Consider the following 21,096-nt stretch of genomic DNA (forward strand, 5'->3'; position numbering starts at 1 on the left):
TTGCATAAGTAGTGTCCATGATGTCGACGTTAACTGATCTTCTGAGACTAAAGTTGCTTACATTTGGTTAGAAAGTGTACTCTTATACGATGATTAACATTTCGTGTCATTTATTAAAAATAGAAATCACAAACATGATACATTATGTTATGATATTTATAAAGTTTATCCTCGTTATTAAAAGTAGGGGTTACCTGTTCTTCTTTATTCTCTAACTGTTGTGGAAAAATAGAAGTATGATGAAAATCTTTTTTTTTGTTTTGTTTTGTTTTGTTTTCTGGGTCGTGTGTGAAAAAAAAATAAAAGAACAAAAAAAAAACATTCTGTTTTGGTGTTGTATTGTTCAATTCAAAGAATACGTTTGTTTCTGGTTGAGATAAACCAATGTTTTGTTGCTATGAATTGACAAATGCAAGAAATTTTTGTTTGAAGTACCAAAATCCCCCTTCTCGGTCTAGCTCTTAGCAATATCTGTAATTAGAAACCCAGACGTGTTTACAATAGTGCAAAATCCCTCAGTCGACACACAACTCTGAAAGAAGCTCTCAAAACTGCTTCTTTTGCTCCGCTTATCTACATTTAAAAAGAAAAGAAAAGATGAATGTAGAAAACAAAACATAGATAAACGCAACAAAGATTTTAAAAGAAGAAATGCAATATAAGTTACCTTCACCAGGTAGTAATCTTTAGATGTCATCTTTGACACTGTGATGAAAGAACCAGTAGATTTACTCCAATCCTCAACTGAGACATCATCAATGCAACTCACGCTAACATTATTGACAAGAATGGTGACTTCATGATTCCTAGCATCGGTTGTCATACACAAATGAATGAGGCTACGGGTGATGAATATCCCTGAACATTCTGCATAATAAACGCAAACACACTTAGCAAGCCAGTGATAACAAGGAAAAAATTGATGATGACTCAATGCCACAGTGGTACCTCGAACGAAGCTATGGTCACAACTTGGTATCCAGGCATTAAAGGAGAAGTGGTTACATTGGCACCAGTGTCAGCCAAGATGGCTTTGATGGTTGCTCTGCCTTTGCCAATAACAAGGCCTACTCGCTGAGTTTTGCACATAAGTTGGATAGTTACAGTACCCATTTGAACCTGCAGCATATATGTGAATTATGCTAAATTAAAACCTGAACTACATTCTTTCAAATAATGACATAAGAAGAACTTACCAAGGAAGGAGATAGTTGGTAATCCGGGGCCATAGTCACAGTGACTGAAGAATCAACAATTGTCGCTCCCTTAAGAGAATTACAAAATTATTAGTCATCACTCAAAAGGAAGTTAATAGCATGTAGAGGAACTGATACAGGCTGAGAAGTGAAATTACCGAGAAATTAACTGCTTCTTTAGCTCCTTGCAAGTCCCGAAAAGTGATATATGCGACTTTAGTCTCCCTGCATAAAAAAGAGTTAAGATTCTGACTATTTTAATTAAGAGCAGAAACTTTTAAAAATTAAAGAACTATAGAGAGTTAAGATTCCAAACCTATGCATCTCAATATACATGATAGAACCAGCCAGGAAGAATACGTTTTGGAGGTCTCCCTCTGTTGCTCCTACGGAGACATGGCTTACTTTGACAGTAGTCATCTGTCAAAGGAAGAGAGAGAGAGAGAGAGAGAATCTGTGAGACTTATACCTTTCTTTTAGCTTTTTCAAGTTTGAAGACATATTAACAATGACGTAAACACACAATCTCTTGAAGCAACCAAACTTAATAAATTCATACCGTTGAAGCTAAAGCCTGATAGTCTGGAGCCATAGTGACAATGATTGGAGAATCAACAATCATTTTTCCGGAGAAACCAAGTGCGTTTTGAGCTCCTTGCAAGTCCCTAAAACTGATAAATGCCACTTGAGTCTCCCTGCACAAAAAAAGAGTTAAGATTCTAACTAATTTAATTAAGAGCTAAAAGCTTTTAAAAAGAACCAAACCTTTGCATCTCTATGTACACAATAGATCCTGCCAAGAAAAAAACCTCGTCGAGGTCTCCCGCTGTTGCTCCACTAGAAAGGTTGCTCACTTTTACAGTAACAGTAGACATCTGCAAAGTAAGAGAGAGAGAGAGATATACAAAAAGTCTTTCTTGATTCTTTATCATGAAAAAAAAAAAAAAAAAAAAATGACAGTAAACACACAATCTCTTGAAGCAACCAAACGGACTTCATAAACACATTAGTCGTGCAATGAATCAATCAAAAACCCAGTGGTCGTGCAATGAATGAAGAGAATACGAGATGTATACGCATGATTCCGACTAATTCTCCCAAACCCAAATTAACAATATCGAATTCTAAATTAGAGATACAAAGATCAAGACTTTCCCATACAAATTCAATCCCCAACCCAACACGCAGAATCTATACAATAACCCTAAATTGAATTCATCAAAGATGAAACCCTAAATTGAATGCATCAACCATGATAGAATAACAAAAAAAAAAAGAAACCGAGTTGCAGACAGTGAATTGAATTACAAAACCCTAATTTAACATGAAACAGAACAGATGAGAAAGGATTTAGATTCGAATTTACCCTCTTTTGCTTGGATGAAAGTAAGATTGATCGACTCCTTTTGTTTGGGATTAGGAATGATTTTGCAGAGAGAAAAAAAAAGAGAGATAGAGAGTGATGTTGCTTTTTAAGGATCCAACGGTCAATGCCACGTAAGAAGAATTAAGAGAGAGCGAGGGATGTTTTTACTTTTTTTAAGTTTCAAATAATCTTTTTCCGCGTCGGATACCCCAACGTTCACTTGTCAAAAACAAAAAATATGACTTTTGTGCGGGACAAATGTCATTTTAATCTTTTTTTCTTTAATAAACTCTTCCTGTGTACATATAATTATTAAGTAGGTAGAATTGATTTGGTTAAAAAGGGTATCCTGAGCAATCGCAATAATCGGGTTCATTGATATTCCTGGTAAAGTTACTTGCAATCTTCTTTAATTTCTAAGTGGAAATTTATGTATGTGCTGTAAAAAACAAAACAAAAAAAATGCTCAATACATTTTGAGAGTTACCGTGTACTTTCTAGTTAAATTGAGAAATGAGTTGGAGGTCTAAACCCTAAATAATGAAATACATAACCATATCATTTACACCAAGGTGCAGAATTCAATCTGTATTGAGTTTTATTTGGTTTCCTTATAAGAATAACGTTAACCTTACAGTTGATCAGAATATTATATAATGTCAGCGGTTCTTGTAACACTTCTTCTTATATAACATTCAACACCAACTGATGCTAGTTTGTTTTAAGTTAACAACACTATTTAACCAAATGAAGATAAGTAAGTAGATAACCATACTTTGTATCTAGTATCTACTTCCCTAAATTTAAGAATATCAAATATTGTCAGTTTATCTTTTTCTACTAGGCACAGCAAACTCTTCAACTTTTACACCCAAAAGGTCATTTCAAAAAGTCACATCTTTCAGCTATTAAATAGTTTAATATTTTAGGTCATTTAGATAGCTTCAGTAATTTTTTTTTTAGTTGCTCATTAATTCTTAACTTCTTTTCTAACTAAAAATATCAATTTGCAGAATAAAGTCTTTGCACCTTCTCTTTTCAACATCTGGAGGGTGTGTAACTAATGTATTTCCTATTTACTAGATAATGAAGTCATACACTTACACACAAACTTGGACATATGTTTTCACGTCATTTAGTTTTAAGTTTTAAGTACTATGAATTTTTCTTACTTCAAAACTTGGGAACAAGAAAGAGCGACGGGCATAATTAATTAGTTATTGCCATCTATGATTTTTCATGGTACTGTTCACAATCCGAAAATCGAATAATTTGGTTTTATAGTAGACTGATAATACAGATTTTTATTAGACACTTCAGTTTTTTGGGCGTTTAGGATTTGTAAATTAATGTTCCTGAAAGAATCCTAGATGTAATCACTAGCTACTATGGAAGTTGTTATTGTCAATCAAATTAAAGTAGAAGTAAACTCAATAACATTACATACGGAGTTTACAGAATAAATCAAACATTCTTTAAGTTTCAACCCCTTTCGTCTGTTATTTTTTGGACAAGTTAGTTGTCCTTTTCTTAGATTCAAAATAGAGATTTGTTTAGGAACAATGGAACTAAAATTTTGGGGATTAGCATTATCAAAAGGGGGTATATAGAAATGGAAAAGCATATGGGTTTCGTATGGAACGGAACAAAAAGCATTCAGATATGAATGGTCTCTCTCATATACCACAACTCAGTTCTATTAAGAGACATGAGAGGTATGTGAGAGTGATGGGATCAAAAAAGTGGGTCTTCAGTTATTCAATTTCACAAGTAATATTAAAACTTTGCATATGTATTAGATTTCTTATAAAACCTTTTTTAGATTTTAACCTCCAAGGTGGTGTTGGAGTAAAGAATTGGGAGCAAGTGCGTTGGGTGGACAACTGAAAAAAGCATTGACTTACATTTTTATTTGGCTAAGGACCGCTTTATAACTTGAGAGAAACATAACATATCAACACTCTTTCTTTTATACGTCAAGATCCAAACCCGCTTTTCTCTATATTTTTCATTTTATTATATGTTCCCATCCATGATGACTAGATATCATATCCTAGTTCATGCTTTGGAATTAGAAAGCCTTATAGGCAAAAAAAACTTTCATCTGCTAATTCGCAAGACTTTAACAATATGTGTTTACAAGCGCTGCACGGGTGACTACTAAACATTTTTGTCGAAGGATTATAGTTTTGACCCACACAAAACTGCATCGCTGATAAACATTTTTTTTCTACTAATGTCTTCTCTAACGTGCATACTTATGACTCATCTTCTATCTTAGCTTAGAAGGAATAGTTATTAGAATCACTCTAGATCTTCTTGCTTGATATCAGCACATCCATTTCATTTCATTTTCATGGAAGGTGTTGGGCCTAAGCCTTTGTTTTTCTTTTCTTTTTGGGTATTTACCTTTTTCTAGCAGTTTCTGCGAAATAACCTAATAATCCCGGTAATAATAGTAATAAAAAAATTCATGCAAGATCACTTCTTACGATTACTAAATATGAATCAATCATGCGGGAGCCCAAACGATCAAATACCAAAGTTGATTTAATTAAAAAAAAAAAAAAAAAAAAAAAAAAAACCAGAGTAATCTTTACTAGCAGTCGTCAGAATGTTATTTAGTGGACTGATTATTCAATTATCAATTTGTATTTGAAGCTTAGTACTATTAGTTTGCTGACAACAACTAATCAGATAACGATTTTTAAGCTAATTATATTACTTTTAGATATTTGTTCTCCTAAATAATTCGTAGAATGAGATGTAAAAGAAAGTCAACGGAGGGGGTAGAGACCAGCAAAGTCTTGCTGTAAAATTGCTTAGGTGGCGCCCATTAGTTTCAGCCGTTCGGCACGGCATGAACATGATTCGTCCGTCAACGCTCTTATGTTTAATTTCGATATCATTTAAAATCATTATCGACACAAGCAATTAAAAGTCAAGTAACTTTCAGTTGATGTCGACAAGGGTTTTGAGTATTATCTGAAAATCCAATCATGTGTTAAGACATTTTGAATGTTTTATGACAAGAAGATTCAATATTCTTTTTAGAGTTTCCATGGATCCCTCTCGATTACCAAAGAGAAGAAGGAAAGTACAAGCTTAAATATATATATATATATATTTAATGTACTCCAGTAACTCCACAAAAGCTTAGTTTTGGATTCAGAAATCTATAGAATCATTCTTAAGGATGCATATGTAGTTAAAAAGAAAGTAGTGATTCGACTTCATTTTGCTCTATCTTTTGCTGTTGAAATCGTTTGCATTCATCATGTGTTTGTTTCACATATATAGAACAATAACCATCTAGGTTACCAAACCAACACTTATATTAGTCGTGTACGCATATTTGAAAACTTGAGTCAACTGATGAGTCTAGATTCTATTCTCAATATATAATGCCTACATAATAAGTCCATATACTTATCCATCAGATTGGCCCTTGATTTTGGTGCGAGTACGAAAGAGAGCTTCGCTGCAATATCAATCTAAATGATCAAAGTCAAGCGTCGACTCTGCATATTTAAACATCGGTAGATATCTATAAAACTATTTTAAATTCAAAAGAAGTAGGACTTTTTGGACTCTTACGAGGAAAACAAAGTATGTCTGAAATTTCATTGGTATGCCAATGCCACTATATATAAAATTCATAACAGAGACAAAATGTCGCAACATGAACATGACGAGTTTGCTTAACTTTTAGTGATTATAATTTATATTTTTATAAAGATTCTCATTGCATAGTCACTCCAAAGTAATCTTTGAACAAGTCTATGGCTTTGCGTTCTTGAATATTTTATATTGTGGCTATGAATGGAGACATTTTATTTGCGGAATTGAGAAAAGATTTATGAATAACGCACATCCTTCACCAATTACAACAATTGTTATTAATTTGTGGTTTTACAAAAAAAAAAACAAAAAGAGGTGGGTGCGTTTTTTGAGAAGGCAAAATGCCTTGGACTGCTCTAACAACTCAAATATGTTTATTACCTAGCGGTCGGAAGAAAAACGCAGTGGATTATTTTTATATATATTTTATTATTTTGATTATAATTAAAAATAGTGTATAGTTGTTGTTTTATCTCCCACATATATATGTCTATGATTCTATCTAGGCTATATATTCTCCCTCTTCTTTTCTCTCTTAGATCATTGTTATATAAAAATTTGCAATCCAGTTTTTTATATTAAAAACATAAAAAAAAACAGATAAGAAAAAAAGATTAATTTGTAATCCAATTTACTTATGTTTAAAGCAGAAATATTTATTTTGAAGAAAAACATATGTTTAAAATATTTCTGATTAACAACTGAAAAATTTCATATTAACAATACCGCTGATAGTTTTTTCACCAATCAAACATCATTGTGTACCGCTTATTTTGCATAAACCGCACTTGTACCGCAAATACTTTTACCCCGCATGTACCGCAATTGAACCGTACCACACTTTCAAATCATTAGTTTCGCACTACCAAATTCGTCGTTACCATTCGGACCCTATATGTCACACTATTCCAAACTAGAGACATGATCATTAATTAGGTAGGAATTTTATCAAGACATTATATATATACATTTTTTCCATTCATACCAAAATGTTTGTTTATCTTTGGATTTGTAAGGAGTCAATAGTCGCAGCTATAAATTATTGGGTTCTCATCTCATTGCTATCATAATTTATGGTGGACCAAAAAAATACGCCCAATTAAACCAGAGTTAAAAACCATAAGCGATACTGATACTGCGATGGTAATTGAATTAGACCAAAACGTTCGGTTAACTAATAATTTGGTCTATACATTCTCAGGACCTATTGGTTTACATTCTTGTCAATTATGAAACAAAAACCATTTCATAAACATGATAGTACACTTTCAAACCGAACTAACCAAAGCAAACCAAACCATCGTACTTTAAAATCGAACTAACCAAATTCGATTGAAACGAACGTTAAATAGAGGAAATGTCAAACCAGGTTGAGCGCGTGAAGTCAAGCAAACGATGGAACCCACACAGGTCTTTGAAGTAAACCCCTCTCATTCGGATTCAACCAAACCAAAACACAATGGGCGCCACAGTGACCACACCTTTAGTTGACCTTGACACCTTTAAATTTATTAGAATCATTTCTTTCTGAATAATTTCATCTTTTCGTCAAATGTTTCTTCCCGTCTAATTTTCTTATAACATTGATTTCGTATTTTTTTTTTATATCACTGATTTCGTATTTTCTTCGTCTAAGTTTCTTTTTGAGTAATTTTTAAATGATCATATTAAAACGGGATCCCATATTAAAACACCTCTAACCAAACATTTTAACATATCTGTCAGAAATTAAATTATGTGTATCTCGTGGTACATATGAGATATGACCCCATCTGGTACCAGGTGAATGATTTTCTTTTATTTATTATTTATTCATGTTTTATGTCTTTTCCGCAAAGTCTAGTTTTATTATTTTAATTTAAATAAAGACACTAATGTATTTTGTTTTTGACACAAATAGGTGATGAGATATTTGTATTTTGGCTGATGTTCATTATAAAAAATATCGTTAAACCGCCAATAATTCCGATATTCCTATAAATGATTCTTCACGTCAGTCAGACGAGGAAAGTTTGAATGAAAATATGCCCACAAACATAATTTCATTCATTTTTGCGTTGATTATTTTGTTTGTTTTTATTTGATATATTTTGGTACTGTATTTAGTATTTGTTAAATAGTACGTTTTAAAAAAAACATCAAATCAGATATATTGATGTCAAAAATAGTACTATATTTTTTGTTTTACTTTGAGAAAACCTCACGGGACCATTTTTTGTTTTACAAATTTAGTTTTCATCCTTTATTATATTCGTACCAAAATATAATGTATTTTCTTTTTATAAAAGGTATTGTCTTTATCACGCTTCATGCTTCACTGCGACGTTTAATATTTAAAAATGCTCCCCAAAAAAGTCATATTCGTCCATTTGCCCTTTGATAAATACTAATATATATCTCTAGCAACTATTATAGTATTTCATTTACACAATTTTTTTTCCAGGAACTTTGACAATTATGTTATTTTGGGAATTTCTCCGTGCGTTTGGGTTAATAATAACCAAATCTCACTTCAGAGAACTCACACAAGTGCCGCGAATCTTGGGAAAAGAACGAGTCCATCTTTTTTTGCAATTTACCTTTAACCCCTTTGTTTTAAATAATTTCTTTTTCCCCATTACCTTTTCTTTAGTTTTTCTTTACTTGAAAGTTGTACTCTTCTTACCTATGGAATTTTCTTTTCATTTGAGTATTTGACTCTTAAATAAAAAAAATCAATGGAAAGCTAAGATCTTTTCTTTTCTTTTCCGTTATGCTTTTGCAGCTAAGATCTCGAGCAAAGCTCCCTTCAAGGAAATTTTTGATTCTTCTCGAGTCTCCTCTCCTCAGCTGAGTCTTCGGATGGTAAATGAGTTAACTTGTCTTCCCCCTACAGGTCTTGGAGAGGGACCCCTTTTCCCATGGATCATTTGGATCATATGGACTTCCCGCAACAACCTGATTTTCAGTAAAATCAAGATACCGGCGAAGGAGGCCCTCCTACTTGCGATCCTCCATGCAAAAGAATGGCAACAAGCCCAGATCCGCAAGGTTCCGCCGAGTCCCCTTACCAACCCACCGCCTCGACTTCCAACAGAATCTCAACTACCCGGTACTATCACTTGCTGCACCGATGCGTCTTGGATCTCAGATTCAAAAGCAGGTCTTGGCTGGACCTTTCAAAACCATCGCCACCATATTATCGGACAGGGATCAGACCTCGCTCTGAATGTTCGATCTCCGCTGATGGCCGAAGCGCTTGCAACTCTCACCGCCATGGAAGTTGCAATCGAATCGGGTTTAATGCACATCACCTTCGCCTCCGACTCTCAATTGTTGGTCAAGGCGATCAATTCGAAGACCCAATCAAAGGATTTTCATGGGATTCAACACGATATCACATCCTCTCTACTAGTTTCGTTTCTTGCAAATTTATGTTTATTCCCAGGAACCTGAACCGACATGCGGATGAGCTTGCAAAAAAGACTCTATCTTTCTCTTGTATGAATATCTGATTTTAATATAAGAGTATTGGTTGATCAAAAATAAAAAAATAAAAAAAATCAATGGTAAATATGGACAAGCAGTTCATGATAAAGTAAAAACCCTATGGGCAAACAATCCAAGTTATAAAAAAAAGCCATAAGCAATAATTGACTGAAATGGATGACTAAACACGGGCGGATCCAAAGAGGGACTAGGTGGGGCAAGCGCCCCATGCTAATTATATAAAAAAAAGATTACCTATTGTTTGTTATACCTTTTTAGATCAAATGACTATTAGTGTCCGAGTAGATGTTGGGGATGATGTGTTTCATATTTCCAATATCATTTGTTTTTCATTTATTATGCCACGTTTTGTATTTTCATTTTGTATGCACAATTTTTTCTCTTGTTTCTTACATTTTTAATTGGTTGTTAATTACATTTTTTCTTTCTTTTTTACTTATATTCCAAAATGCACAAGTTAATTTCGTTATTTGCTTTTGTACTTTCTAAAATATTAATAATTACATCTAGTAAATTCAGTAGATCAATTTTTGATTCAATTTAGATTTCAAAAATGTAAAAATTAATGACAATGATATTCCTCATAAAAAAAGTTGAATTTTTTAAGTTTTTCAGAAACTTAAATTTTAAAAATATGAGATGCAAAAAAAAATATATAACTATTATATCAAAAAAGCTATATATGCCCATATTAATTTTAGTTCAGGATCCGCCACTGTGACTAAATATGATATGAAAAACTAAATTAACAGCAAGTCTATATATGACACTAGATGGCTACGTATAAAGTAACATTGAAGAAGAGTATCTCATACACATGAATGATCAATCTATCCTTCAAATCTTGAACCTATCCTAATACCACTGACTCATAGATGTGAACATTAACAACAATACCTTTAAAACGAAAACATATGGATAAGCATTCCACGTTACTAATAGTGAATCGTTATGTTGTTTCTAGATAAACAAAATCTTTGAGTGGTCGACATTGACAAAGAAAAATACTTTATTATCTGTAAAGAAAAATTTGAAGTCACGTATTACAAGAAAAACCATGCTACATCCCATGAAACAAATTAATTTCCCAAGAACATTATCGAGAACGAATTTAATGTTATCCAAATAGTAGAAAATTAGTTGGACCGTCGGAATGAAATGCGATCCTTGCTGATTAGTTCATGACGTGTTCAATTAATTTTGCCACCAATCCACCGACCTCTAACTCTTCTTTTGGTAATTTGTTTTTTATGATATCTTGTGATACACAATTTATAAACGTTATGGGTTATTTGGTTTTGAAGTATTTGCTTATAAAAGGGAAATTGATAGTGAATATTTTCACGATATTTAACGTATGGAATAACTGATAGTAATGGTTCGATGTTTATATATGTGTTTATTCGCATTCTAAATATCATTATTGTAAACACGTCTTCAAATAAAGTATTTTTTGTTAATGGGTTTTCTATTCAAATTTCTAAATATAGCAATTTTGAGGATGTTAGAAACATTAACTAATGAGTTACATTATCCTGAAAACAAAATCTTGAACATTAATCGCTATGTGTAAATATGGGAATTGGATAGAGCCGTTGAACCATCTAGTGGGGTCTTAAAAGTCAACGAATAGTATTTGATTTACACAATGCGTACATCGGCGACACTTTTATTCGCACTTTCCTAACACCTCTGGTGGGTGGTGGCCACTTTTTTTACTTTCTCTGACTTCAATTTTGTTAAGTTTCTTTTGTTGGATTTCATTTTTTTCAGATTTTTTTTTTATTAAAGAAAATAAAATTAGTATAAAGAATAGTGTACTTTCTATTTTCACATATTTACCATTTGTTGCTATTTTTATCATTTATAAAACTAGAATAAACCGAATTTGGTATATCAAAAGAAATTATTATCTAAAATATGACATACCGTAGTAGTATAAGTTATGGCATTGTTAAAAAATCTACAGGCTCATAAAGTCAAAATGTAAATGATGCAGTTAATAACACATGTTCACGTAACGGTTACCAAGTTGCTCAAAATCATGAAACAACGTCACATTGTTTAATTATCTTATGATGTGGATAAATTAATTAGAAAGCATTATTATGGAGAAATTAAATTATTATGGATTCACACAGCTAAGAAATTACGAAAAGACAGCTCAACATATTATTTTTCCACTTCTCTTCCCAACTGTCTATATAACTTAGCTCTAATAACTAATCTCTGATCTCTCCATCTATTCCTTTCAATTTCCACTCTCCCTATTGTTTTGCAAAAACATCCATCCCAACAAAACAAAATACTAAAGATTTTGCATAAGGGTTTTGTTTTATAATTTCTTAAGAAAAGAAAATGCCCGCCGGTGGATTCGTGGTCGGAGATGGCTCAAGGGCTTACCCCGGCAAACTCACTCCCTTTGTTCTCTTCACTTGTGTTGTAGCTGCCATGGGTGGTCTCATCTTTGGATATGATATCGGAATCTCCGGTAATTATCTCACTATTTCTTTTGTCTTTTAACATTTCCACCCTACAAGTATCTATGCAGTCATCAACACCCCAAAGTAGCAGTTACAATTTTCATCAACACCTACTAGTGAATTCTTGGTTTTAAATATTTACAAAATCGCCATATATGTTTTCTATAGTCTTTAACACCCTCAAGCCTCTTCAACGTCTTTATTTTTTTTTGGGAATTTTGTAAATTAATTTTGAAATAATACAGGTGGTGTGACGTCGATGCCGTCGTTTCTCAGGAGATTTTTTCCGTCGGTGTACCGGAAACAGCAAGAGGAGGCGACATCAAATCAGTATTGTCAATACGATAGCCCGACGCTTACGCTATTCACTTCGTCGCTGTACCTAGCGGCGTTGATCTCGTCGCTGGTGGCTTCCACCGTGACAAGAAGGTTCGGACGGCGGCTCTCGATGCTATTCGGGGGCATACTCTTCTGCGCCGGAGCGTTGGTCAATGGCTTCGCTAAACACGTTTGGATGCTCATTGTCGGTCGTATCTTGCTCGGTTTTGGTATCGGTTTCGCTAATCAGGTCCGTAACTATAAATAATTACGAGGATTTAGTTTATTACAACTATATATACTAACCATATAAGTATTTAATTATCTAAACTAAGATAAAAACCCAACAACTTTTTGAAAATAACTCTGTTACGTGTCGTTATAAAGAATTTAACGGATAAAAACTTTATGTTTATATAATATGACCGATATAAATGTGCTTTGGTTTGTGAAAAAAAAAGTTATGGACCAAGCCAACCACATCCATTGAACACAATCATGAAATAGTTAGGTCAAGTTGACATTATTAATTTTCTTGCTTTTTTTACAACGACGATCATTATTTTCCACATTTATACTGTATGGTACAACACTTATTTTAATTTGTTTTTGATATTTTTCGGCTAGGATCCACAATTCCACATGGTCTGTTTTTTTTTTAAAACTTTTCTATGGTCTCTTTCTCGACTTTTTCAGTGATTAAATAAACGTATATATTTGTTTTGACGTCATATTGGATATATTACAATAGCTCTTAAAAAGTTAAAAACAAAAACAAAAAACCTCTGATTGATACGGGATCGTTAGTTTAGGAAAAAAGGTCATATTCGGACAGTATGTTCTTGAACTAGTAGAACAAGAATGACGTAATAATTAACCCTGTTTAATCTCTCTGTTTACAGTCCGTGCCACTATACCTCTCTGAGATGGCTCCATACAAATACAGAGGATCTTTAAACATCGGCTTCCAGCTGTCCATCACCGTCGGGATCCTCGTCGCCGAAGTCCTCAACTACTTCTTCGCCAAAATCAAAGGCGGTTGGGGATGGCGGCTCAGTCTCGGAGGCGCGGTGGTTCCCGCCCTGATCATAACCCTCGGCTCCCTCGTTCTCCCCGACACTCCCAACTCAATGATCGAGCGAGGCCTACACGAGGAGGCCAAAACCAAGCTCAGGCGAATCCGCGGCGTTGATGACGTCAGCCAGGAGTTCGACGATCTAGTCGCCGCTAGTAAAGAGTCGCAGTCGATTGAGGACCCGTGGAGAAACCTCCTCCGCCGTAAATACCGACCACATCTCACTATGGCCATTATGATTCCGTTCTTTCAGCAACTAACCGGAATCAATGTGATTATGTTTTACGCTCCGGTTCTGTTCAACACCATTGGTTTCACGACCGATGCTTCTCTCATGTCCGCCGTGGTCACTGGCTCGGTCAACGTCGCCGCCACTCTTGTTTCTATCTACGGTGTTGATAAGTGGGGACGTCGGTTTCTCTTTCTTGAAGGCGGTACACAAATGCTAATATGTCAGGTAAGGAACAATATTACTACTTTATATATTTCTTGGATCCATATATAAACATTTAAACTAATATATGAACTTAGAGATGTGTCTAGAGATCAATTTAGTAATTTGGTCATTGTTCATTAGGATGATTAATGTGTATATATATTGATGAAGATGCGTTTTAGAGGTAGATATATGTTGATGAATAAGAAATTAATCCTTATTGGGTACTACTTATGTTTGTATATCATTGTGCTGATAAAAATGTGGTTCGTTTTTTTCTTTTCTGGTGTGATTGTAGGCTGTGGTTGCAGCGTGCATAGGGGCCAAGTTCGGGGTAGACGGGACCCCTGGTGAGCTGCCAAAGTGGTATGCTATAGTGGTTGTAACGTTTATTTGCATCTACGTGGCGGGTTTTGCTTGGTCGTGGGGCCCGCTAGGGTGGTTAGTGCCGAGTGAAATCTTCCCGTTGGAGATAAGGTCGGCGGCGCAGAGTATCACGGTGTCGGTGAACATGATCTTCACGTTCATCATCGCGCAAATCTTCTTGATGATGCTTTGCCGTTTGAAATTTGGGTTATTCCTCTTTTTTGCCTTCTTCGTGGTGGTGATGTCGATATTTGTATACATATTCTTGCCGGAAACGAAAGGGATTCCGATAGAGGAGATGGGTCAAGTGTGGAGATCACATTGGTATTGGTCAAGGTTTGTGGAGGATGGTGAGTACGGGAATGCGCTTGAGATGGGCAAGAGTACTAACCAAGGAACTAAGCATGTTTGATTTATCATTGTTTTTTTTAAATGAGAGTTTTAAGACAGAAAAAATGATTTGTAATTTCTAATTTCGTAAAGGAAAAAGTGTATTAAACTAGATATATTGGTGTTTATATAATTCAATATCACATGGTGAAATTATGCATATGATTTTTCTTTGATATCGTCATGCTGTTTTTTACTGTTACCACTTACCATTATATTATATGATAGAGGTCGAAGTTAAGCCCCAAAAACTGTGAGGAAGCTTGCAAGAGTGCAAGACCTATATTTTCAATTTTGCAGAAAACTTAAGAGGGAGGATACGTTGAGATAATAGTATGTGATATAATGTTATATCTCACAAATATAACTCCATCGAAATCAAATTATAAGGGTGATAACCAATTTATGAGATTTTGCACAATTAATTTCTGAAATAAAAACAATATATTTGATTATACTTTTAATAATCGTGAAGGCCCATGCCACCAACAAAGTTGTTAATTTAAATTAGAACGATATATAAACTCTTAGAGATTACCAGCTAACAATAATGAGTTGATGACAAGTTGTCCTTAATAATCAAACTATATCTATAAAAAGATATTAGTCAACTAATCCACTATTAAAGAGAAATTATCAATTAAACCTTCACATTTTTCTCCTAGTGAAAACACTATAAATACCCACTAAACACTTCACATTTCTCTCCACCAATCTCAAACAAACTTAAACTCACTACTACTTCTTGAGCCTTTTGGAGACGGAGAAGAAGATGATTGAGGAGGTTCCTGATTGGGAATTTGGAATTATATATCTTGGTTTTTAATTGTATTTGTTAATAACATCTCAATCAATAAAATAAAAAAATTTCGACCTAGATTCTTCGTTTTCCATAAACTTTCACGAATTGATTACTTATATGTTATATCATAACAACAACTATAATTCTTGGTGTGTGTTTAAAGCAGTATTAATCCAAACCGTATTTATGAAACGTATACCTAAAACGGTCATGTATCGTATAGACACAGTATATATGACCGCCAAAGGCGTATGTTAGAGCACTAATGCGGTTTTACCAAAAGTTATGCAATTGTCAACGTTAAAGCATCCAAAAACCTCATAATTTTTTTTTGAACTACTCTTAAAAGATTAGAAGAAAAAGGAGTCTTGGCACTATAAAAGAAACTTAGAAACCAAGAAAGTAATTCGGAACCGCCCAATGTCTTTTTGGGTTAATTTAATTTGGTTGGTATTTCAGTCCGGTTTAAACGTAACCGATTCGCTTACTTCACTCATTAAAGTTGAAAAAAATCACAATTTTGGTTTGATCCTGGCTAATGATAGTAACATACTCTCGAAATTTTTATTGCACGTTTATATAGCAGTGTTCTTAAATAACGCTATCAAAGTATCAAAGTATCAAGTATCATTAATGAGCTAATTCTATTTACTTGTTGTCAAAGTATCAAGTGCTATGATTAACATATTGGATATACATCAAAAAATAACTTACTATAAGTTTTACAAAATTAAAAAACGTATTAGAATACATATAATGCATATGCATATGATGTATATGCCAATATGTTAAAAGTAACGTTTCACGTAAAATTATAATACGTTTAATGCAAGTCCAGCAAAACGTATTAGTTTTTCAATTATATATTTTATAAAGGTTTATAAAGATTAGAAAAGGTTGTATGAAGATGATTTATTGTAGATTCAGCCATTGCCACCGTAAACATCAAAATACATTTTCGAAAAAAAGTTTTTTTCTAAAGTATAAATAATAAACTCTCCAATGTGTTAATTTATGCATTATCAAATCCAATTTTGGTATATAATCTCTTAATACTTTTTCCCAACATCTATTTTCTTTTAATACAAATGGTTAATAATGATTTTACAACATATTATCGCAATCTATTTTTGTACTAATTATTTACAAATTTTATGGATGTAAATAATTTCTTACTTAGTGGTTTTTGTGATTTAATGTAAGTTCTTTGTTTTGTTTAATCATCTCTGTTAATAGTCTTTTAGTAAACAGAAATGGTGGATAAGAGATCTCAATACTACTTAGTAGTTTTACGTTAATGAAAATTTGACCAAATTACTAACTAACAAAAAAAAAAAGATCTCAAACAAAATATTACGGATATGGCATATCACACTCTTTCCCCTTTTGTTCTATGAATTGCATTCCCGCTCTTGACTGACGAGGAAGGCGGATCTTTCTGTCTAAGGCTGCTAGTAGACGAGGCCCAAAAATATTGTCTAGATGAAAAACTTTTGTAGCTTTGGAGAAGCATTACCGGTGCTTCTATCTGTGTCTGTGGGAGAAATCAGAACTATGAAATTGAGGTTTGATTATCTTTACTTTGAACTTTTAACATGTCGGTTTCAGTTTTTTTTACTCATACATACCTTCTTCTACTTTTAGATCACTGTAGAATGTTCTGCAGTACACATAACCTTCTCACAGGTTGTTCTTAGGGTGAGGAGACAAGATTTTAAACTTGTCTGAACACCCTTCCTACTTTGCAAATCTCTCCTTCTTACTTGTCTCATCCTTAACAAGTGACAGTTTATGATTGCTTAGTACTTCCTTTCAACTTTCTAGTATGGAACTCCCTCAAAATCTAAAGAACTACTCTCTGTGCTGAAGTTTTCAAGCTTTAATCTTTTGGATATTGTGTAAGCCTAGTTTCTGGTCCAAGTATCTCAGTTGGAAATTGGCTTTGGCCAAAAGTATATATCTTTTTTATTCTTTTACCTTCAAAGACCTTTTCATTTGTATTATTGGTTCAATTAGATGTTAGGAGAGAAGGGTCACTTTTTATTTGATTTAGAACTAGTTAATTGAGTGATGAAGAATAAAATGGACATGAGAGATTTTATAAATCTCAATATCAACCAACTCAAAGAAAGCTATATATACTAACTAAGGAGATGAAGAAAACATTATCTATTTGTATAAAAAAAAATCCTTCTTTTTATTATTAAGCTATATAGTCTAATAATAAATTAATAATATTATAAAACTAATGAGATGAAGAAAACATTATCTATTTGTATATAAAAAATCCTTCTTTTGCTATTTGTGTGTGTTGTTGTTGTTGTTGTTGATGTCTCTTGACTTCTCTTATGCTTTGCTCGGTGACTACTTCCACCACGCCTTAATCTTCTGTTAATACCGTTACTCTTCCTTTTCGTCGTCATCGAGTTTGATGCCGACGGATCGATCCAGTTCTTATCATCGTCAACCGCTCTGTTCCATCTTTCTTTAAAAGTTTGAAGCTCCCACGTCGATTGTCTCCTTATCTACTCGTTTCGCTAAACGACACAAACACTAAGATGCTTAGCTTTTGTTGTTTATTGAAAGAATTTGATTGAGAATTTGATAGTGGTTAACTCACCTCAATTCTTGAATCAAAGGTTGTATAGCCTTGTCTCTTTAAATATCGAGGAAAAAGAATATCATAAAGGTGAGTGAGCTCTCTTTTTGTTATAGACCAAAAGAATTGGAAATGAAGAATGTTTTTGCGTCGATAAGACTTACCTTGGTGCCAACATCACGAGCTGTGGTCTGCCAAATATTATAAAACAACGGTTATATTAGAAAATTGTATGGTCATCCGGATCAAAACAAGTGCTTTTTATATCACTTTCTAAAGATTATACCTTCTTCTCAGAATGAACACTTTCACCTAAAGTTTGAATGCCTTGATGAAAGATATACTCGCTATCCACAATCCCTACGTTTTTCGTCCGGTCTCCCTACAGCATTCAAACCGGATCATGAATTAAAGACAATATGATAAATAAAAAAAGGCCAAATTATGCATATTTCAGAATTAGAACTGAGCTGTTAGAGCTACAAGTAGTAGATTGTTCATTGCAAAAAGATCTTTAGTAACAAAAATCCTGAATGAGAATTGTGGTTTATGTAGAAAACAAGGATTACCTGTGCGCAATACCCGAGTTTCATATCCATTCCCCATCCATGAACCAAATCATTCTACAAAAACCAAAAGCCAAAATGTCCGCAAATGAAAAATTACTAAAGGGTCAGTTAATTTCAAGATAAACAACCGCTGAAATTTACCTGTATAAGATTCCAAGTGCAAAACCAAGCAGCTTTCGAAAACACCGGAGCCATTCCTTCAACGAATCTACAAACAGAGGAAACAGAGCTAAATGTATCAATATATAGCCAACAATGTTTATTCCATGGCCAACCAAACCATTACCCTGTGCAAGGAGGATCTGCACTAGTACTAGAACACCTTTTAGTGCCTCTGTTGATGTAAACTCTCCTGCGTTTTTTAAACATCATGTTGATTATAAGTACCAAATGCATTGAAACGGAACTCCGACGGACCACAAGTTTCACTTCCCTTACTTACACATCTTTCTTTGCCTCTCTTTTGTTGGGCTTTCATATTATTTTGGGCTTTCAACCCATCCACACAACTCTTAATTTATTTTGAAATATGATTATTTTATTATTATTGTTATTATTATTTTGTTGATAATGGAAATAATCATTCTATTTCCGTGTTTTCAAATTAGGATCATAAATCACTAAATGATGGAAAAAGAGCAATTTTGTTTATTTGCCACAACTCTTTAACAAGAGAGTGGCGAAGATATGTATTCATTTTTTTTATGTGTATTCAAATATATTTTTCATTTTTGATAATGGGAATAATCAATCATTCGTTTATGTGTATGCAAATTAGGATCATTAATTGGTAAATGATGGAAAAAGAGCAAATTTTTTTTCCTTTCACTTTAGTAACCGTAGATTAGAAGATTCCATAATAAATCTCCTTGACTAATATTTTCTCCTAATGCAAATTGGAATTTGGTTTTGAGGATGCAAGTGTTGTGGTCATTTCGGTAACCCTCTTGATTTAGTAGCTTAGAGAAGATTAGCAATGAAATTTTATCAGATATTGTTAGTCATTAGATTTAGCAGATGAAAGTTTGTTTTTTTTTTTCCTAGTAAGACTTTCTAATTCCAAAGCATGAACTAAGATATGATATGTAGTCATCATTGATGGGAACATACTATACATTTTAAAATTATAGAGAACAGTGAGTTTAAATCTTGACGTATAAAAGAAAAGAGTGTTGAATCTTATCGTTTCTGTCAAGTTATAAAAGCGGTCCTTAGGGCATCCTTAACGCTACATCAGTTGTAGTGGTCTTAGGGAAGCTAAAATATTTAAATAATGGTCTACACTTAAGAACACACCATTCAACAGTTCTTGCAGGAGACCAATTTTCTATTTCTTAAGAACAATTGTACTCATTATTCAACATTTTTATTATTTTAAAATCCTTAAGAACACACCATGTGTTGTAGCGATGAGGATGGTCTTAGCCAAATAAAAATGTAAGCTAATGCTTTTTTCAGTTGTCCACCCAACGCACATGCTCCCAATTCTTTACTCCAACACCACCTTGAAGGTTATAATCTAAACAGGTTTTTATAAGAAATCTAATATACATGCAAAGTTTGAATATTATTTGTGAATCGAATAATTGAAGACCCATTTTTTTTTATCCCATCACTCTCAAGTACTCAAAAGGGAAATATAGTAAAATTCAAGAGTGTTATTTCATCGGATGCATAAGCTTGCGTGCGTCAAATTTTTTCTATAACGGCTAAATCGTCGGATACAAGGGAGCGGAGAGCATAAGCTTGCGCGTATGCCACGTTAGCAGGGCTTAACGAGTTGAATAAAATGTATATTTTTTAGTTTTCATTATTAATTTTTTTTTCTTTTTACTCGACTTCAAAGACTCAAAAGTGTTCAGCGGTTACTTCATATCATACAGTCAACAATAAGTGATCTCTCTCATCACGCAGATTCCATATTGCATCCCTAATTAAATCCGAGATCAAAATAAAGTATGCAATTTCATTCTTCTCTCCTCTTGTTATCTTTCAATATATGCGTGTTTATTTGCGCTCTCAATTTTTGAGTCTCGTAACCGGAAATCAGAATTGTTCTTCTAGATAAGCTGTAATTAGAGTAGTTCTCTCTCATTTTGTTGGTCATCTCTAGTCCAAAAATTATAGTAAATTTCTCATATGTATATGACTTCTTCTATTTTTAATTTGTTTTCCAACATCGATTTTCTTTTAATACATATGGTTAATAATGATTTACAACATATTATCTCAATCAATTTTTGTACAAACTGTATGTTAAATATTTACAAATTGTACGTACGTATATAACTTCTCACTTGATAGTTTGTAAATATTGGGTTCTCATTTCATTGCTGTAACTTATGGTGGACCCAAACGACCAAACTATAAGTCTATAACCGGATTT

At 33.4% G+C, this 21,096-nt stretch overlaps 3 protein-coding genes and 1 long non-coding RNA gene across 4 annotated transcripts; 2 read left to right on the forward strand and 2 right to left on the reverse strand.

Moving 5' to 3' along the window:
- Positions 1-300: 300 nt before the first annotated feature.
- On the reverse strand, positions 301-2,689 carry LOC104739763 (polyadenylate-binding protein-interacting protein 13-like). Its single transcript, XM_010460211.3, has 9 exons — positions 2,563-2,689; positions 1,962-2,071; positions 1,756-1,891; positions 1,513-1,616; positions 1,355-1,421; positions 1,197-1,265; positions 949-1,119; positions 668-867; positions 301-573 (listed from the first exon to the last, which is right to left on the reverse strand). The coding sequence occupies exons 2-8, from the start codon at positions 2,069-2,071 to the stop codon at positions 820-822; spliced, it is 705 nt and encodes a 234-aa protein (XP_010458513.1). The 5' UTR covers positions 2,563-2,689; the 3' UTR covers positions 301-573; positions 668-819.
- A 1,581-nt stretch (positions 2,690-4,270) lies between these two features.
- Positions 4,271-9,618, forward strand: LOC147927832 (uncharacterized). Its single transcript, XM_087484689.1, has 2 exons — positions 4,271-4,277; positions 8,948-9,618. Exons 1-2 carry the CDS (start codon positions 4,271-4,273, stop codon positions 9,616-9,618), a joined length of 678 nt encoding a protein of 225 aa, XP_087340815.1.
- A 1,663-nt stretch (positions 9,619-11,281) lies between these two features.
- Positions 11,282-14,900, forward strand: LOC104739765 (sugar transport protein 1-like). The gene is made up of 4 exons (XM_087484080.1): positions 11,282-12,163; positions 12,401-12,723; positions 13,376-14,005; positions 14,283-14,900. The coding sequence occupies exons 1-4, from the start codon at positions 12,031-12,033 to the stop codon at positions 14,760-14,762; spliced, it is 1,566 nt and encodes a 521-aa protein (XP_087340206.1). The 5' UTR covers positions 11,282-12,030; the 3' UTR covers positions 14,763-14,900.
- A 3,824-nt stretch (positions 14,901-18,724) lies between these two features.
- On the reverse strand, positions 18,725-19,034 carry LOC104739766 (uncharacterized). Its single transcript, XR_760062.3, has 3 exons — positions 18,997-19,034; positions 18,852-18,918; positions 18,725-18,764 (listed from the first exon to the last, which is right to left on the reverse strand). It is a non-coding gene; the product is annotated as an uncharacterized LOC104739766 (long non-coding RNA).
- Between the last annotated feature and the right edge of the window lie 2,062 nt (positions 19,035-21,096).

The sequence above is a fragment of the Camelina sativa genome, chromosome 14 (assembly GCF_030686135.1).
Source record: "Camelina sativa cultivar CO46 ecotype springtype chromosome 14, ASM3068613v1".
Taxonomy (NCBI): Eukaryota; Viridiplantae; Streptophyta; class Magnoliopsida; order Brassicales; family Brassicaceae; genus Camelina; species Camelina sativa.